The sequence below is a fragment of the Callithrix jacchus genome, chromosome 13 (assembly GCF_049354715.1).
Source record: "Callithrix jacchus isolate 240 chromosome 13, calJac240_pri, whole genome shotgun sequence".
NCBI lineage: Eukaryota > Metazoa > Chordata > Mammalia > Primates > Cebidae > Callithrix > Callithrix jacchus.
In genome coordinates, this window is record NC_133514.1 from 9326577 (window position 1) to 9344799 (window position 18223).

Sequence of the window (18223 nt, forward strand, 5' to 3'; positions counted from 1 at the left end):
ATCAGACTCAGTTGACAGGGTTGAAATTGTGCTATAGTTTGTGTGTGTGTGTGTGTGTGTGTGTGTGTGTGTGTGTGTGTGTGTGTTTAAAGATAGGGTCTTGCTCTGTTGCCCAGGCTGCAGTGCTGCGGTGAGATCATAGCTCACTGCAGCTTTGATTTCCTGGGCTCAAGTTCTCCTCCAACCTTAGCCTCACAAGTGGCTGAGACTCCAGGTAGGTGCCACCATGCTTGGCTAATTTTTTTTGTTTGTTTTAGAGATGGGATTCTGCTGTGTTGCCAAGGCTGGCCTTGAACTCTTTGCCTCAAACCATCCACCCACCTGGGTCTCCCAAAGTGCTGGGATTACAGGCATGAACCTCCATGCCTGGCTCATAGTGTAATCCTTGAGGAGGTGGAAGGTAGAGGTATGTAGGTGTCTCTTTCTCAAAATAGCAGCACTAGCCGGGAAATCCATGAGTTTGCACATCTTCCCCCAAGTTTAGCCCATTTGCTTTGGTGAGTCTGAGGTTATACTTATATGGGTGGTATAAGGAGTTTCTGCCCTACATCTGAGCATAAGCAATTTGAGCACATTACTTTCTAAGTTCGCCACCAAGGATCTAGAGCTCAGAGGCCGTCTTTCCTCTGCCGTTAGGAGTGCGCCTTGCCTGCGCCTCATGGTCTTGGGCTCTGCGGCTCCTCTCCTTTTGCTGCTGCCTCTTGTTCTGGGTGGGTTGGAATTCCCTACAGCCCTTTGTTTGGGGAAGGGGGATACCTGGATGCTCCTGGGTGTCACCTGTGCATGCCCCCATGCTGTCCTCCCACTTGCCATGTCCTGCAAGCATGGCCGGCCCCCTTCTCCCACACACGTGGACCCCAGGCTCATTCTTTCTCTTTCCACCCCAGCCCCTCTTCCTGGAGTGGAGAAAGGATGATGTGAGAATAAGATCTGACATTGGGGGTCCTCAGCGACTTCCACAACGAGCAAGAAGCTGGGTGTGTGTGCCGACCCAGTGCGAGCTTTAGGGTTAGATCCGAGCTTGCTAGATGAAACATCTTTTGAATTGAGGTGATGTGAATATATTGCTGGAACACTTCAGACGTTAATGATGAGCTACTTGGATATACATTTTCTCTATGTTTGCTTTTTGGCTATGAGAATTAGAAAAATATTTATCCAAGATAGTAAGTACTGAAAACTGGTATCGATGCTGTATGGATCCCTGTTATTGTATTATTTGAGACTGTTTAGAAACGGTATTATAGTTTTTAGAATAAGCAACCTGAATATTAAAAGTTTCTGAATTTGAATAAAAAACAGTCCACATAAGGGAAAAAATATATAAGGGAGGACAATGAAGTTATGAAACTGTGACTATAAGAAAGTTAAAGGCTGAGCACAGGGGCTCACGCTTGTAATCCCAGCAACTGGGGAGGCTGAGGCAGGAGGATTGCTTGAGGCCAGGAATTCAGGACCACCTTGGGCAAGGAGGTTGCAGTGGGCCGAGATCTCGCCTCTGTACTCCAGCCTGGGAAACAAGAGTGAAAGTCCAGCTCAAATAATAATAATAAAATTAGCAGGGCATGATGGTGAAACCCCATCTCTACTAAAAATACAAAAAATTAGCTGGGCATGGTGGTGCATGCCTGTAATCCCAGCTACTCAGGAGGCTGAGGCAGGAGATTTGCCTGAACCCAGGAGGCAGAGGTTGAGGTGAGCCGAGATCGTGCCATTGCACTCCAGCCTGGGTAACAAGAGCAAAACTCCATCTCAAAAAAAAAAAAAAAAAAAGAAGAAGAAGAAGAATAGACCAAGAATATCATGTAAAGAGGGTTAGTTTGGAGAGGACATAAGCACCTATATATTAATAACATGTTTAACCTAGAGTTGGCTAAGTATCTTCTTTGAGTTGACAACTTTTCCCATGTAACTATCAATAGTAACACATCAGATGAACCTCCTACTTAATTTGAGCATCTATATTTTTCTTGAATATTCAAGGGCATAATAAAATCAATATAAACCATAGAAGGTTATTCTGATAAAACACAGAATCTTTGGAGTCTAAGCCAAGTATATAGAAAAAAGAATAACCACTTATTTTTTAGGTGAATGTGGTAAACAGTAAACCAAAGAAACAAATCCATCAGTATTGAGCAAACTTTTCATTTTTCTTAATTAGTCATTAGTTTTATTTTAAACAATCATCTGCATTTTTTTCCTGTAATAAACTTAAAAGATATCCACCCATTTTATCAGATTTGTTTATTCTTTAGCAATTTAAACATTGAAATGACAGTTTTTATCTCAATCCTTAATAATACTATGTTTGTTGTATTTCATATGTTTAGCATTCTCATGGGGAAAAAGAAACACAGGCATAAACCTTTATACTATCCACCTGCTAGTCCTGCAACACGATTGTAATAAACTGTTCCTGATACTTGAACAATTTCTATGATGTCAGCAGGGAGCTGTCAGCAAGAGTGATTGTAGATCAGCTAGCCTTATAAGTCAAGAGTTAGGATCTTTGATCTGTAGCTGAATCCATTTCAAGATCTGATTTGCATTATTGTGTGGCTCTTCTGGTTTATTGCTGGGCAGCTGATGCACGATTTCTTCCTTGTCGGATGCTGTGGCCTCTTCATAAAGAACTTGAAATATCTCACACTGAAATCGTCTTTTAGTTTCTTCTCGTTATAACCCCTTGTTTCAAGTCTTTTCATACAATACATTGTATGAAATGTCTTCGTCCAAAATGGGACAACCATATTCTTCATCATAGCCTTCCTGAGCTAAATTACTCACATTCATGTATTTCAGTCCTGATTTTGATTTTGATGTGTGGGTTTGGCTTTCTGTGACATGTTTCCATCACAGAGTTGGAGGGTGGGTGTAACTCCGATCATGCTCCAGGTCAGGTAGGGCCTGGATGCCTAAGTGATGCATACTTCAGCGGCCCCCACCCTTTGGTTATTATTGAGCAAAGTTTGCTAAGATCTTTTTGTGGATTTCACAACTTTTTAAACTCAGATATTACAAGCCAAGAAAATTTTATTCTATGTTTTGTCTTTATCATGCTCTTTCATACTTCAGAACAAACTGACACTTTAGGCCGGGACTCAGGGAGTCTGTGGGGTCAAAACTAATTTCATAATATTACTAAGATTTTAACATGTAATGGGTTCACCTAGCTATCCCCCCCCAAAAAAATTGTACCACTGCACTCCAGTGTGGGCAACAGACCAAGACCCGTCTCTCAAAAAGTAAATAAAGAATTTTTAAAATTACTGTTAAAAAAATGTTTGTCAGATTAATCAATCATTCAATTTGGTTAAGGACAAATTTACATTTTTTCTTTTTTTTTAAGTTTTAATTACAAATTTACATTTTTTCATAGTCTTAAACTTTAATGATCAAATAACATTCACTTATTTGATTAGTATATCTGTATAGCTTTTGTGAGAACATGTACAAGTAGAATAACAATGTATAGTCTGGCTGGGCACTGTGGCTCATGCCTGTAATTCTAGCATTTTGGGAGGCCAAGATCAGAGGATATTCCTGAGGCCAGGAATTTGAGACCAGCCTGGCAACATAGTGAGAGACCCCATCTTAAAAAAATAACAATAATGCTTAATGCTGACAACTCACAGAAGACATGATTATTTTTATTAAACCATAAATATTCAGCTAGTCATATTTGCCAAAGATTTACCTAAATATGTGAACTTGGATTCTTAAAACATTTACATTTCTATAAGAATGCTATTTTTAGTGCTGTTGAAAGTGTTATTGGAAGTTCAATTTCCTTAGTTTCTGGGAATTTTAGGAATATTCAGTGCATAGGCAGCTCTTCGTTTCTAAGCGAGTCAGAACAGCACTTCCTGAAGAGCTATCGTAATCTCATCTGGTAAGACCATCTCGTGACGGCTATCCCAGGATGGGAGACAATCGCTGCTTTGAAATGCCCCCTGCCACACTGGGCTTCCAGTACCGGAGCAGCTAACGACCCTGCCCTGACGGAAGATGCTGGGGAGCAGGGTGCCAGTGTTTACTTGGGAGCCTTTCACAGGCACTCCTTCTACCTGGTAGACGCAGCCTGATGCGTCTTGTCTGGCCCAGTATCAGGCGTTCCTCACACGGAAAATGTGCTCATCCTGGCAGACACCCTTGTGGCTCTCTTCTGACCCTCTCCAGTTTGTGACTGCCTGAGCATCGCTCTGGTGCTCAGAACCTGCCCTTGTGTTCTTCCCTGGCATCCCAGGGAAAACCCAGGCAGCCTGGGAGAGCCGCTGGTTCTTCAGATGGAATGTGCAAATTCAACACACCACCAAGATAGGAAATAAGTTCCAAGATTTATTACTCCCAGATCTTAGGGAGGGAGGGCGCCATGTGTCAGGAGGGCAGTGCTGTATCTCCAGGTCACAAGAAGAAAACATGAAGAGTCAGGCATAGCGAGAGAGAACGGGACCCAGGGGCCAACACCTTTGTGAGGGGCCAGGGCATGGTCCAAACAGGTTTCCTGTAGGGAGTTGTAGTTGTTGGGTTTCAAACAGGCAGTCATGAGTTTCAGGGTCACGTAGCAACTGAGGGGTGGTCACTGTGGCATACTCCACAGTCCATGTGGGGTGTGGGATTGGCAGGGTTGGCCAGGTAGGCTTCCCTTAGGAAGGTCTTCACCAGGAGGAGGTGTGTACAGCAGATCCCTGGATCAACCAGATTGAGGACTGGGGGTGGCAGTTGGAAGCTGTCCAGGGAAACTAAGCCCTGTTTCTCGTATGAGAAAGTTCAACTTATATTCAAAATAGATGCCAGGCTATATAAAATTAAGTATTCACTGTAGTGGCATTTCTGCAGTACAAATGTATGGACATACACACAGAGATAATTTGTAAGCTTCAATTCTAAAATTTTAGGCCGGGCGCAGTGGCTTATACCTATAATCCCAGCACTTTGGGAGGCCAAGGCGGGATCACCTGAAGTCAGGAGTTTGAGACCAGCCTGGTCAACATGATGAAACCCATCTCTACTAAAAATGCAGAATTTAGCCAGGCATGGTGGTGGGTGCCTGTAAGCTATTTGGGAGGCTAAGGCAGGAGAATTGCTTGAACCTGGGAGATGGAGGTTGCAGTGAGCCGAGATCGTGCATTGTACTCCAGCCTGGGCAACAAGAGCAAAACTCCGTCTCAAAAAGAAAAAAAAAATTAGTCATGGGCCAAACATAAACACAAATATAAATTTTTATTTGGATGTCTGCTTCCTGGTGGCATGAAATTCTTAATTGTTTTGAGCCCAAAGTAGAAAAGTAGACAAATAAAAAATACAAGCAAATCAGATTATTTATCTCTCACTCGACAGAGACAAGATCCCTCTAAGCCAGCAGTCCATGCACAAAGATCACCACATACTCAGACTATGAAACCGAAAGAAGCTGGCATCAGAAATCAAGTGACTGCTCAAATCGATTACAGTCAAATTCTTACCTTGATACCAACAGCCTGGAGAGCAGGATCAAGCTGAAGCCCATGCTGAGTCTCCGGGTCTGAGACCCGGAGGCCCTTCTATACAGAATGAGTTCCATCCCATCTGAGTCACGGCACCAAAACGCTGAAAGACAAATTCACCGGGCAGTACAGATCATTCTGTGTTCAGACGGTTGTCATGGGAGGACTTTCATTAATGAGGAATGTCTCAAAGAAAAGGAAGGAGCTTGGAGTTTTGGAGAGGCAGATAAACAAGGGAGTTATGAGCAAGTCATGGGGGAATCCTGCAGGGGGTGCAGTGGGCCTACCTGAGTCACTGGGAGGAAGGTGGCGTGCTTATCTTGGACCATAGGAGCGGGGTGGCCCTTTGCATTCGCCATTTCTCAGAATATAAAAGGCTGGGGAGAAGACTTAAATAAGCCTTTATATTCCAGGAACATGGGGCTCAGGTATAGGTTCAATTCGTCATTGAAAATTACTTTTGTAAAAGAATGGAATACATATCATAGGACAGGTAAATCCAGGTCTTAGTTATAAAGAACTGTTCAGTTTTTCAGCACTTAGTATGTTGATCCTAATACATGTTAGTTTGTGTTTCCGGACTTTTCCAGTAATGTTACACAAGGTTTACTGATTGTCTTTAGGTTTGTGCATTATGACCGTTTCACGCTGTAGCTTGTACTTGGAGTGTGGGGGTGGGGTCAGTTTACCTTCCCTAAAGAGAATACAGTGACCAGAGTTCCTTAGCTTCTTTATGACCATCAGTGAAATGAGAGGCAAAGCAGCAGTCACGTAGATAAGTGACTACATTAAGAATCGGCTCATACGCCTGTGTAATTGCATACTGTAAAGGTTATTTACAAAACTGCTCATTTCAGTGTTTACTTGCAACAGAACTGTTAATCATGAAGGAAGGGAGTAGAGGTAGAGGAGGAGCGGTAAAGAGGGCAAAGTCATGGAGAAGAAGCCTGGTATCAGAAGTCGCAGTCAAGGCAGCCTCCTTTTCTCCTTCCCCTGCACCTCCTGGTCCTAGAGATGGATAATTCTCACAGGCGGGACCCTACTGGCTTTTTTTGGTTAGTTTCCCAAAACCATTTCGGGCTGCTCATTTCACTGGGCCTATGTAGTTCTCAGTCAGAGGTGACACTGAAGAGCAAAATCAGACTTCAAACAGAATCTTATCTGATGCTTAGAGAGAGACTTCCACATGAAGACCTTGTCTCTAGACTTAACCCAGGTAGTTGTTCCACTCGTGGTGTCAGAAACAGCTAAGAGCTAATGGTAGAATATTCTGCATGGCTGGCTGAAAAGACAGGGAAGCAGTCATCTGTTAGCTTATCTGTCACTCCTCTGTGTTCTTCCTTTGACTATCTTTGATTCATATTACTTCATTCTTCCTTCTCTACCTTCCTCAGATATGTAGTACACAGACCCCTTCATGTCTGTTCCTTTCGTCAACCCTGGGGTCCTTTAAATGCCTTTTGTTCCTTCTCATTTCCTTCACATTGACTTTCCAGACATATTGGTTATACTGCACAGTTAGTTCCATTTGAAGTATCTCATGCAAATCACAAAAGTGTATGAATAATGTGAATTCATTTTCATTTGTATATATGTGTATACATGCATATGCACACACATACTCCTATAGAGTGAACCTTTGGCTGAATATATTACCAAATTGTTAGACAATAGTCATTTCTAGCTGGTGGAATTACAGGAAATTTGTATTTCTAATTATATATTTCTATAGCATTTAAATTTTTTTGCAATTCACCATGCATTTGTTATGTTAGAAAAAAAATTAAATATTTTATTTTTTAAAATTTTACAATTCCAGTTAATAGCCAGTGTCAACACAACAAACAAGTTCCATTGTCCATGCCTCTGTGTGTGGGGACTCACTTGACAGGTGCAACAAGCACAAGCATTATTGTGCACATGTGTCTGAAATGAGAATGAGGTTGCCTAGCAGTCTTGAGAAGAGTGGCTGACAAGTCTACAGAAACCTCCTTCTTGCCTTCCTCATCTGAAGGCTGTAAAGATGTTGACACACCCGGGGGTCTGCTGGCTAACTGGTACAGCAGATTCCTGGAGGGAAATATCTTTTTATTTTTTGCTCTTGTACCTCCTATCTGGATTATTTTGCATTGGTTTGGGGATAGTATCTGAGTTTCTATCTCTTGGGTGGTTTTTTTCCAGGAATATAAAGTTTTTTCTTTGATATATGCTTAAATGTTTATCTTTAAGTGATATAACTTTTCAGAAAACTTATTAAAGTTTATTTCTGTGGGAAAAATATTTTTTCTGTTTTTGACTGTTTTTTGTTCCTTCTTGTTTGAATCTCTAGCCAACAAGAACATTAGTCATGACAAGCATGCCGTCTGAGTAAGTAGTTGTTTTCATTTCTGCTCAATATAAAATGTTAACCTTTTCTCTCATACACTCTAATTCTGGGTGCCTTCAGGCAATGTGTCCATCCATCCTGTATCACCTTTACTTTATATAATGATTATCTGAGTTAGAAGATCACTGAAAATTAAACATGTACCAAATGTGAGCGATTCAGCCTTCAAAACTCTGGGGTTGTTTAGGCAGCATTAAGAGGTGTGTGCTCTTCTTGACGTTCTGTTGCTTGCTTGATACCAAATAGCTTCATGAATGTTCAAGAAGTGGAACGATGTTGACCAAAATGTTTCCTTTAAAGATCTTAAAGCAATACTGCGGCAGAAAGCTTTCCACAGCTGCATTAAAGTCGCCGTCTATGCATTTTGTGGAAGGGTTAATAGCTCGTTGGCATGCTCTTATCATCTCCCTTCAACATTTAACACAACAAAGAGCATCCAACAAAAATACAGTGCTATATTCTTCGCAGCAGATTTCTGAATTCCTGTTTAGAGGGGAAAACCATGTTTTTGATATCAATCACAGGTTTTAAGGTTTTAAGACATCCATCACAACACTGGAACATTTCAGTGAAAACCATGCTGCAGAGGGTGCACGTTTAGAATATTTTCGGTAGTGGGATCCTTTTCCTGCCTGTGGCTTAAAAATAGAAGGATTGATCATTCAGGCACCATGCATTATCCAGTGAAAAAGGAGATCACTCAAAATTTTTGTAAATGTATTATAAAATACACTGAACATTATAAATAGTGTAATACAGAAGTGAATATTAAATATGCATGTAATATTTTTTAAAGTTTATATTTTTCCAAAATAATAATAATAATAACTAGTTATTTTCTCATTGAGGATTTTAAAATAAAACTTTTCATTTAGGCCATCTTCTTGTCTTACTCTTTTTTCTCCACGTAGACTTCTTGTGATAGGTAAGAACAAGACCTGGACATTCTGATTTTATGCAGATTAGCTCTGCCTTGCAGAGACGCTTGTTACTTATTGGCAAATCCAGCAAGTAGCTGCCAGCCTCAGGATGGAGTTCTTCTAGAAGTGTCTAGTTTAGAGGCTTTTGTTTTTTGCTTTTGTTTGTTTTCTTGTATAGTTTTGCCTTTTTTTCCCAAATTATTTTTCATGATTCAAATATGCACAGATTCTCTGTTTGAAGTAGTGATGGGGCCCAGATCTTGACTCACGCATCTTTTCTACCCTAAGGTTCTCTAATAATTTAAAAGCATGACATCATTCAGCCCTTTTGTTTTACACATAAACAGGTCTTCATATGGACGTACTTAAGATCACTAAAGATAAAACTAAGATGGCTGAATGCATTGGTTCATGCCTGTAATCCCAGCACTTTGGGGGGCCCAGGTGGGCATATTGCTTGAGCCCAGGAGGGCAAGACCAGCCTGGGCAACATAGCAAAACCTAATCTCTCCAAAAAATTGCAAAAATTAGCCAAACGTGGTGGTGAGTGCCTATAGTCCCAACTACTTGGGAGGATAAGGCAGAAGGATCGCTTGAGCCCAGGAGGTCCAGGATACAGTGAGCCCTGATTGTGCCACTGCACTCCAGCCTGGGCAACAGAGCAAGACCCTGTCTCAAAACAATACAATAAAACTAAGGAACACCATCATTTGCAAGGAAGAGTGTTAGAGACAGTCTATAAGCACAGGCAATAACCTGTTCCCCTTTGTGATATAATTTTTGGAGACAAGAGATGTTTATTTCTTAACTCATTGTGTATGTAACAGTGTGGCTTAGAAAGCCTTTCACTGAGGTTTTTTAAAATTTTCTGGGAGCGAGAGAGAAGCAATGTCAGAACAAAGGGCATTAGAAAGGTTATTATAAAAGGGAAGAAAGAACTGAGCTTTGTTTGGTAAGGAAGTTGGATGGAAATAATATATATTTTTGAAAGGATACTTTAAGTATTAAGGGAATGACAGAGCAGGAGAGAAGCGGTAATGGTCACAAGCTTTGTGACAAATAGGTCCTAGATTTGATCTGAGGATTTAATAAAAAGGACTTTTTTCCCCTTTTTGTAGAAAAACTATGTATTGATACTCAATAAATGTTACATTCTTAAAATAAATGAGGATCTTAGTTCTGAGTGTGCACAGATTGGTTCAAATATGCCGGAAAAGCAAATACTTGCCCCAGTGGGAAGAGTACCGGTCTGGTTTCAGGGGCCTGCTTTCTGAGGCTGGCTCTGTCCCTGCCCAGCCCAGCCACTAGGGGAAGCCATTGACAACCGGTGGGCTCGTCTTCTTAGACATTAAAGTAGAACTGAGATCTGAAGTTTATTTCCCCAAATTTCAAACCATTGATCATAAATCAATTAAGACATAGGCACCATCACCAAAATCAGTGTAAAATGTTGGCTTTCTAGTTTTATTATTACTAATATTCAGTGTAACTGCCTTGATGTTCACGTGTAAACTCATTCATTTTGTTAATTTTTCCCCCTATTTGCTAGAAAGCAGAATGTCGTCATCCAGGTAGTGGATAAATTGAAAGGCTTTTCGATTGTGCCAGAAGTCTGTGAGACTACGACTCACGTGCTTTCTGGGAAGCCTCTTCGCACCCTGAACGTGCTGCTGGGAATTGTGCGTGGCTGCTGGATTCTGTCTTATGATTGGGTAAGCCCTGTTTGCCAACTGCATATTTTAAAACAAGGTGTTTTGATAGCGCGGGTCACCCTGAGGTGCTGACACCAGCATTCAGGCCGGCATGCACCCTTGTGGATCTGCACGTTTTCCTGTGCGCCGGGAATACCCGTCTGTTGGTCTCCCTCGGGCTGCTATCCTTCAACCAGCGCCAAGTCCTGGGGCACCAGGAGGACGAGGAGGGTCGACAGCAGGAAGTGAGTAGCCTCCAAGATAAAGCAGAAGCAAGATTAGAAAGATGCTGAAAGAAATGCAAAGTACGCGTTCTCACAGTCAAAGCGCTTCCTCTATGTGTGACCAAGAAACACTGTGACCTGTGGCAGTGGCGGTTTGCAGAGCCAAAAGAATTCAGCGATTGTTTGCACAGATGGATTTACTTAGGATGAAACATGTTCTTCTAATCCCATTTAGATAGGTTTTATCCTCTGCATATCTATCTGTAACACTATTTGCCCTTATTTCTGTACATTAAAGATAGTTTTTAAAAATACATCATCATTTTCGTTAATCATAAAAATCGAAATGATCTGTTATGGGTTCGATTTTTACTTTGATCCTCAACCTGAGGTTGCTCCAAAGCATTGCTCTCTGATGACAGCAGCAGCATTTGTTACTTGTGTTACCATTTTGCATCTGTTGCTTCTGTCTTTCCTCCTCCTCTCCCGAGAATGTATTATATTCATACTTGTACTGTGTTCATTTAAACCAGTAGAATTATAACATGCAAAAGCTACACATGTATTTTCAAGAATGGCTGTGGTCTTTTTTCCATGTGGTGAGTGAGTTTAAAGAGATTGGTGCTTTCAGTTGTGAAGTAGAAAAGGTTGAAGTTCCAAAGGTTAGCACTATTTATTTGCCCTGGTGGAAGTTGGGGATCACCCCGCCTCATTATATGCCAGTGCTGCTTTATGCTTATTTGGATGGAAGACAGTAGTGCCCCACCTCATCCAGGGATTTGCTTTACGTGGTTTCAGGTACCACAGTCTGAAAATATTAAATGAGAAATTCCAGAAATGAGCAATTTATAAGTCTTTAAATGCGTGCTTTTCTGAGTAGCATGAAGAAATCTCAGTTCATCCTGATTCATTCTGCCTGGGATGTGAATCATCCTTTAAGCACAAGAGTATTGATGCTGACAGCTTTCATATGCCAAAGAGAAGCTCCAAGGTGCTTTCTTTAACTGAAAAGGTGAACATTGTCAACTTAATAAGGACGGAAAAATGGTATGCTGACGTAGCTAAGATCTATGGCAAAAATGACTCTTGGACTCATGAAATTGTGAAGAAAGAAAAAAATGTGCATAATATATGTAGGGTTCAGAACTTTCCACAGTTTCAGGCATCCCTCAGGGGGTCATGGACGGTAGCCCCTTTGGATAGGGTGGACTGCTGTCTTTCATAAGTCTAGCATCAGTGAATGAGCTCTGTGTTTTATTTATCTCTGATTCAAATTGTCTCTGTATCTTCATCTGACTCCTGTTCCTTCCCTCAGGTTTCAGAGGAAAAAATGTTCTTATAATGACATGTATCTGTACAGGATTCTTTACCCAACTTACTCTTCTGGGACTTTGAGCAGTCCATACAGGTCAGATGTGAGGATTTACTGCATTTGTTGTTGACATGTATAGAGACCCTGGTGCCCTGCATCTGCTCAGTGTCCTGCCAGTACTTGCTGACTAATTAGATATAGAAACAGAACTGGGTGAAAATTTAAGTTATTGTATCTCTTCTGGGATTACCTGATATGAGAAAAGTGGGCCTTCAAGTGCATTAATAAACTTCTGATCTTCAGTCTAGACTCCTTGCCTGAAGGGAAGAACCTGGGGCACTCAGACACATAGTGAATCAGACAAAAAAAGTAATAAAAGGCCTGTAAGTTAGAAAGGAAGAAATGAAGCTATCTCTATTTATAAACCACATGATTTTCTATGTAGTCAGTCACAAGAAATCTACAAAACAGCAATTAGAGCTGCCAACTGAGTTGAGCAAGTCATCAGGATGACTTCAGACATCCATTGAGGCTTCAGTATAAAGCTAATAAAATAAATGCAGGATCTGTATGCTGAAAACTGTAAAATGCTGATTTTAAAGATCAAGGAACTACGCATATTAAAAGACATACAATATTCATGGATTGGGAGACACAGTACAGTGAACATGTCACTCCTCCCCAAAATGATCTATAGATTTAACATATTCCCAATCAAAATCTTAGCAGAATCTTTCAAGATATAGATAAGCTGGTTCTAAAATTTATATGTAGATGTTAAGGAGCCAGAATAGCCAAAACAACTTAGAAAGAAAAGAACAAGGAGGCAAACTGGCACTACCTGGTTTTGGGGCATCCTTTCAAGCTGTGGTCACCCAGCAGTGTGGTATTGGTAAACACACAGAACAGATAGAAAATCCAGAAATCAACTCCAAAAATATATCCCATAGATTTTGACAAAGCATGAGGCAATTCAGTGGAGAAATTCAGTCTTTTCAACAGTGATGCTGGAGCAGTTGGACACACACAAGTCAGAAAAGGAACCTTTCCACCACTTTGGGTGGATCACCTGAGGTCAGGTATTTGAGACCAGCCTGGCCAATATGGTGAAACCCCATCTCTAACAAAAATACAAAAACTAGCTGGATGTGGTGGCACCTAACCTGTAACCTCAATTACTCAGGAGGCTGAGTGAGGCACAAGAATCACTTGAAGTGGTAAGACGGAGGTTGCATTGAGTCTGTTCCATGCTACTCCACTCCAGCCTCGGTGACAGAGAGACACTCTGTCTCAAGAAAAAAATTTAAAAAAGGAATCTCATTCTATACCTTACACGGGCCACAAAAATTATCTCCAAATGTGTCATAGACTAAATGTAAATGTGTAAAAATTCTATAAGTAAACATACAAGAAAAATAATCTTGGTATAGCAAAGAGTTCTTAGGTACACGAAAGGCATGATCAATAACAAAAAATCTTGATAAATTAGATTTCATCAAAATTGAAAGCGTTTGCTCTGTGAAACATATTATGAATAGATCAGGAGAAAACATTTGCAAATCTTATATTTGACAAAAGATTTATTTCTAGAACAAATAGAAAGATTTATTTCTATATAAATAACTCTCAAAACTGAACAGTAAGAAAGCAACAGCTCAAACAAAAATTGGCGAAGAAAAGATTTGAACTGACATTTTACTGAGGACACACAAATGGCAAATATCACCTGAAAAGATGCTCATCATTATTGCTCACTATATAATGAGCAATATAATGAGAAATATAGTGGGATCCACTACATATCCATTAGAATGGCTAAAATAAAAAATAACGGTCGCACTCTAGCTCGGAGCCAGGGCAGCTGAACAGCTGCTGGTGTGAGTGGGAAGTGGTCCAGCCACGCTGAGAAAGTTTGGCAGTTTCACAGAAAGCTAAATGTCCACTCAGCAGTCCCACTCCCAGATATTTGCCCCAGAGAAATGAAAGCTTATGTTCACACAGAGTCTGTATGTGAGTGTTTGTAGCAGCCTTACTTATCATCACCTAGGCCTGGAAACAGCACAGCTGTCCCTGCAGTGGGTGAATGGATCAACCAGATGGACCATCCATACCGTGGAGTACAACTCAGGAATCAAAAGGAATGATGATCCTTGTAGCGGCTTACATGACTGTCAAGGGCATCATGCCAAGTTGAATAGGTGGTCTCAGAAGGTCACATACTGTGTAAGGCCATTTCTTTGTCATTCTGGACAAGGCAACACTGTAGGAAGGGAAGGAGAACAGATGAACGGTTGCCATGCATTAAGGTGGGGGTTGCGCCTGCCTGTGCAAAGCAATAGCAGCTGTCACATCTTTGGGGCATTGGAATTGTGCTGTGTTCTGATAGTGGCAGTGGTTACAGAATCTGTGCATGTGTTAAAACACAGAGAACTGTACACACATATGCACACACAAGTAAATTTTATTGTTTATAAATTTAAATTAAGAAGTATATCTAATGTGCTTTCTATGGAGATGTTTGAGCGCTGCTGGTAGGGCCTGGCTAGTGCCTTGCTTTCAGAACTAGGTTTCCTTCTGCCTGCTGAACAGCTTACGGGCTCCTGTACTGCTGCCTCTACCCCTGTACTTCCTATCAGCAGTGAAGCTTCATCCCAGATAGAGTCTTGCTCTGTTGCCAGGCTGGAGTGCAGTGGCGTGATCTCGGCTCACTGCAACCTCTGCCTCCCAGGTTCAAGCAATTCTTCTGCCTCAGCCTCCTGGGTGGCTGGGACTACAGGCGTGTACCACCATGCCCAGCTATTTTTTTAATTTTTAGTAGAGACGCAGTTTCACCATGTTGCCCAGGATGGTCTTGATCTCTTGACCTCGTGATCTACCAGCCTTGGCCTCCCAAAGCGCTGGGATTATAGGCATGTGCCACCACACCTAGCCAGCTCTTATAGCTTAAAAAAAAATGAAAAGAATTTTAAAAAGTAACTTTCCCTAAATTGCTCTTTGCCCTCTGTGCTACCCTTTTCCCCCTTATTCATTGCAAGACGTCACAAATGTGTCTGTACTGCCCTTGCCTTACTGATGATGTCAGTATTTGTGAATAGTGTCAACTCTTGGGCAAAGACCCAGGTGTCCTAAGGCTTAAGGTGAAATATCTGTGTGATTACAAGGTAACCACGATGGCTGTCAGATGTCCCCTCTCACTGGCACAACGGGAGTATTGATGTCCATAGGTTGCTCCTGACTCACACCCTCAAAAAGTTTAGAAACGAGCTGAGTCACTTTCTCTGTTCATCTGTCTCAAAAAGATAAAGATGACTGTTGCTTCTTGCGTGGGCCCCTCCTTTGACTTTTAAATAAATTCAGTAGCACAAACATAAGAAAGGTGAGAGGGGATAGTTGCCACCACTGTTGACAGAGCCATTCTACATAATTTTTAAAGCCTAGCACCCAATTTAATATGTATCTACATCTTGTCTATAACTTCAGGTATAAACTTCATCGTTCCAATTTCTTTTAGGGTCAAGATTTGGAGTATCCATATCATATATTATTCAAATGATGTACATTGACTTTGTATAAAACGAATCTCTCTTTCTTTCTCTCTCTCTCTCTCTGGCGGTCTCTCTCTCCTCCTCCTCCTTCTAACTCTGTCTCCAATGCAATTGGGGGATTCTTAAAATATTCTCTTTGGCTAGCAATATAAACTAGCCTCCAAGAAAAACATTACTGAGCATGTTTTGATTTCAGGGTCTGTGTGGTATTCTCTGGAAATTTCTTGTAAAGGAGAGTTGTAGCAGTTCTTCAGAATTAGATGGCCGAATGTGGCCCAGCTAGTCATACCAAAAACTGTGGCGATTTGAATTTTGGCTTATTTTTTTGACAAGTTTACTGGCAATTTTTCTGTGTTTACAGCAGTTCACACCTCCCGTGTTAGCTCTACTGTTTTCAGGAAAGAGAGTAATTTATGTTTTTCCTCCTTCATGACTGAATTGTCTGGCAGATACATGGAAATAGAAAACCGTGCCAGGCGTTGCCAAGCTTCCTATTTATGGGAGACAGGAAGTAACACAACAGAAAAATAAAGAAATTAATTTGACCACAATGTCCCTCTAGACTCACGTTATTTCATGTTGTTGAAGCATAACACAGTTTGAACTTTTAAATACTCTTTCTCCCACTCTAACTTAATTCGGTGTTTCCTGCATTTTCCTGTGACTTTTCCACAATTCCCGTTTCCCTCGAAGCCTTGTTGTGGCTGCTAAAAGACACGCGGAGTGTCCTGTGCTCCAGTCTTCCCCTTTTTCAGCTACCACTCTGTGTCACTCTGTCCGGCGCCGTGAGGAACAATTCAGCCGCTATTCAGATTTTAAGAGGTTGATTCTGAACAGCTTACGAAAAGGATCTGATAATAGAGATTTAAAGCTAATTCACTTGTAAATACAAGTGTAGGACTTAAAAGCTAAATCAGCTTTACTATCAACAAATAATCTGTGTTTTCTTAATCACAAACAATGTCACCGTCAGTCTGTCTTCTTGAGATGATGTGATCCACATTGAACTTAGCAAGCAGTGAGTCAGGTGAGGCATGTTTTCACTGGTGGTGAGCATAGAATCAATGAAGTGTTACATGACACGTGCAGTTCACTCGTTCCTGCCTCTCATTTTACATTAAAGAAATTCTGAGTCGCTCTCCTAAAACTGTAACTCATGGTAGAACCTGGGTTTTCCACTGGTGTTAGTACATCGCCCCGCATTGCCAAGTCTATTCAAAAGGGATCATCCTGAGAACCCATTCTTTTTCACCTGAAGTTGGCAGATTAACTTCACAGCTCTCGTTCAGAGTAATTTTCAGGCAGATTGTCCTTGGTGTGTCACATTGACACCGAGTTTCTGAGCGTTCCCTTCAGTTCTCTCTGGCAGACATTTATTGCCCACCATTGCAAGCTGACCAGGATCTCAGGCCTGGGTCTCTGAACTTTCACAGCTTGATTTCAAAGTCCTTTTTATCCTGCCACGGATGATACCTTGGCAACGGACTTTATACTTCACGGAGTATTTTCCCATGCACTGTCTCACTGGTTTCTGACAGAACATTTTTGCAGCCGAGGACTTTGCAAAATAATAAGCCGTGAGTTTAGTGATGGAGACTCTGAGCAAAAATAGCTTGTCTGACCTGAATGTGGATCTTAGAAACAGGTCTCTGTCAAGGCATTGTTTCAAGGCAGTGACTCTGAACAGTTATCTTGAGGACGTCTCATTTATACATTCTCCTGATTAATGGGTTCTGGTTTTGCCCAGACATAGAACCCACCAAGTCTCCCCTCAGCAAAATGGACAGTGCCCGAGCTCATTCTCTGCAGAGGCTCCTTCAGGCTGCACGTGGCCGCTGGGAACAGGGGAGGCAGGCACTGCGGTCTGGGTCCGCCATCCCCCTGTCTGTTGCTCCTGGCAAGTCCCCAATGTTCACATTTCCTAGGTTGCAGCCTCCATGCTTCTCAGGACCATAATCTCCTGATTGATGACAGATACTGAAAAGTGATTCATCTTGAAAATTCAGGGCTTTGGTGCTGCCCTCCAGAAGGACACTGGAAAAGATGTGGACAAGACTGTGGGTGCCAGGAATGACAGATGGTGGAGATTGAAAGAATCAGAGTGATTTTTTTTTTTTAGTATGAGAAGACTGTAGAGTCACCCTCAGATGCAATCACACACTTTATTAGAAATAAAGTTTGATCATCATTTTTGTATTGTTAATATTTTTCTTTAATGTTCTAAAGGTGCTAGACAGAATCTACTTAATGTACCTGGCATGGAAAAGCCAGTGCCTGGGTCCTAAGGCTGCCCTTGGCAAGAAAGAGAAATATCTGAGGCACAGGGAGTAAGGAGGGCAGGTGGAGAAGGCTTTAGGGAGCCGACATGGCTGTGTCGGTCATGACAAGGGATGTGGAAGCCACAGGAGTATTTTAATCACAGAGTGGCAGCTTTTGTCTCTCCGGCCTCTCAGCAAAGAATGGATTGCAGGGAGGTAGGAACAGGGTGAGTGTCAGGAGGCAACTAAGATCATGTGGTGAAGAAATGACTGCCTGCCGCTGTGTCTGGAGGCGGGGTTGTTAGGTGGGGAGGCAGACCAAGTTGGTGCGCTTCCTAGGAAGATCTAGTGGAATTCCTAACATGAGGTGTGTGGGAATGGAGAGGTCAAGAAGACTC

General features: G+C 41.6%; 1 protein-coding gene across 8 annotated transcripts in view; it reads left to right on the plus strand.

Moving 5' to 3' along the window:
* MCPH1 (microcephalin 1) overlaps positions 1–18223 on the plus strand; it is a 244677-nt gene that overhangs the window by 67860 nt on the left and 158594 nt on the right. For 7 of the 8 annotated variants that reach the window (XR_013525428.1, XM_078347075.1, XM_054243665.2 and 4 more), the window contains 2 exons: positions 7819–7856; positions 10345–10507. Coding sequence is in view for 7 of the 8 variants with exons in the window: in XM_078347075.1 (XP_078203201.1) it covers positions 7819–7856; positions 10345–10507 (201 nt within the window). In the remaining variant the exon portion in view is untranslated. Of the gene's footprint in view, positions 1–5343; positions 5928–7818; positions 7857–10344; positions 10508–18223 lie in introns of those variants that run through there. The other variant, XM_035269831.3, reaches the window with a different exon arrangement.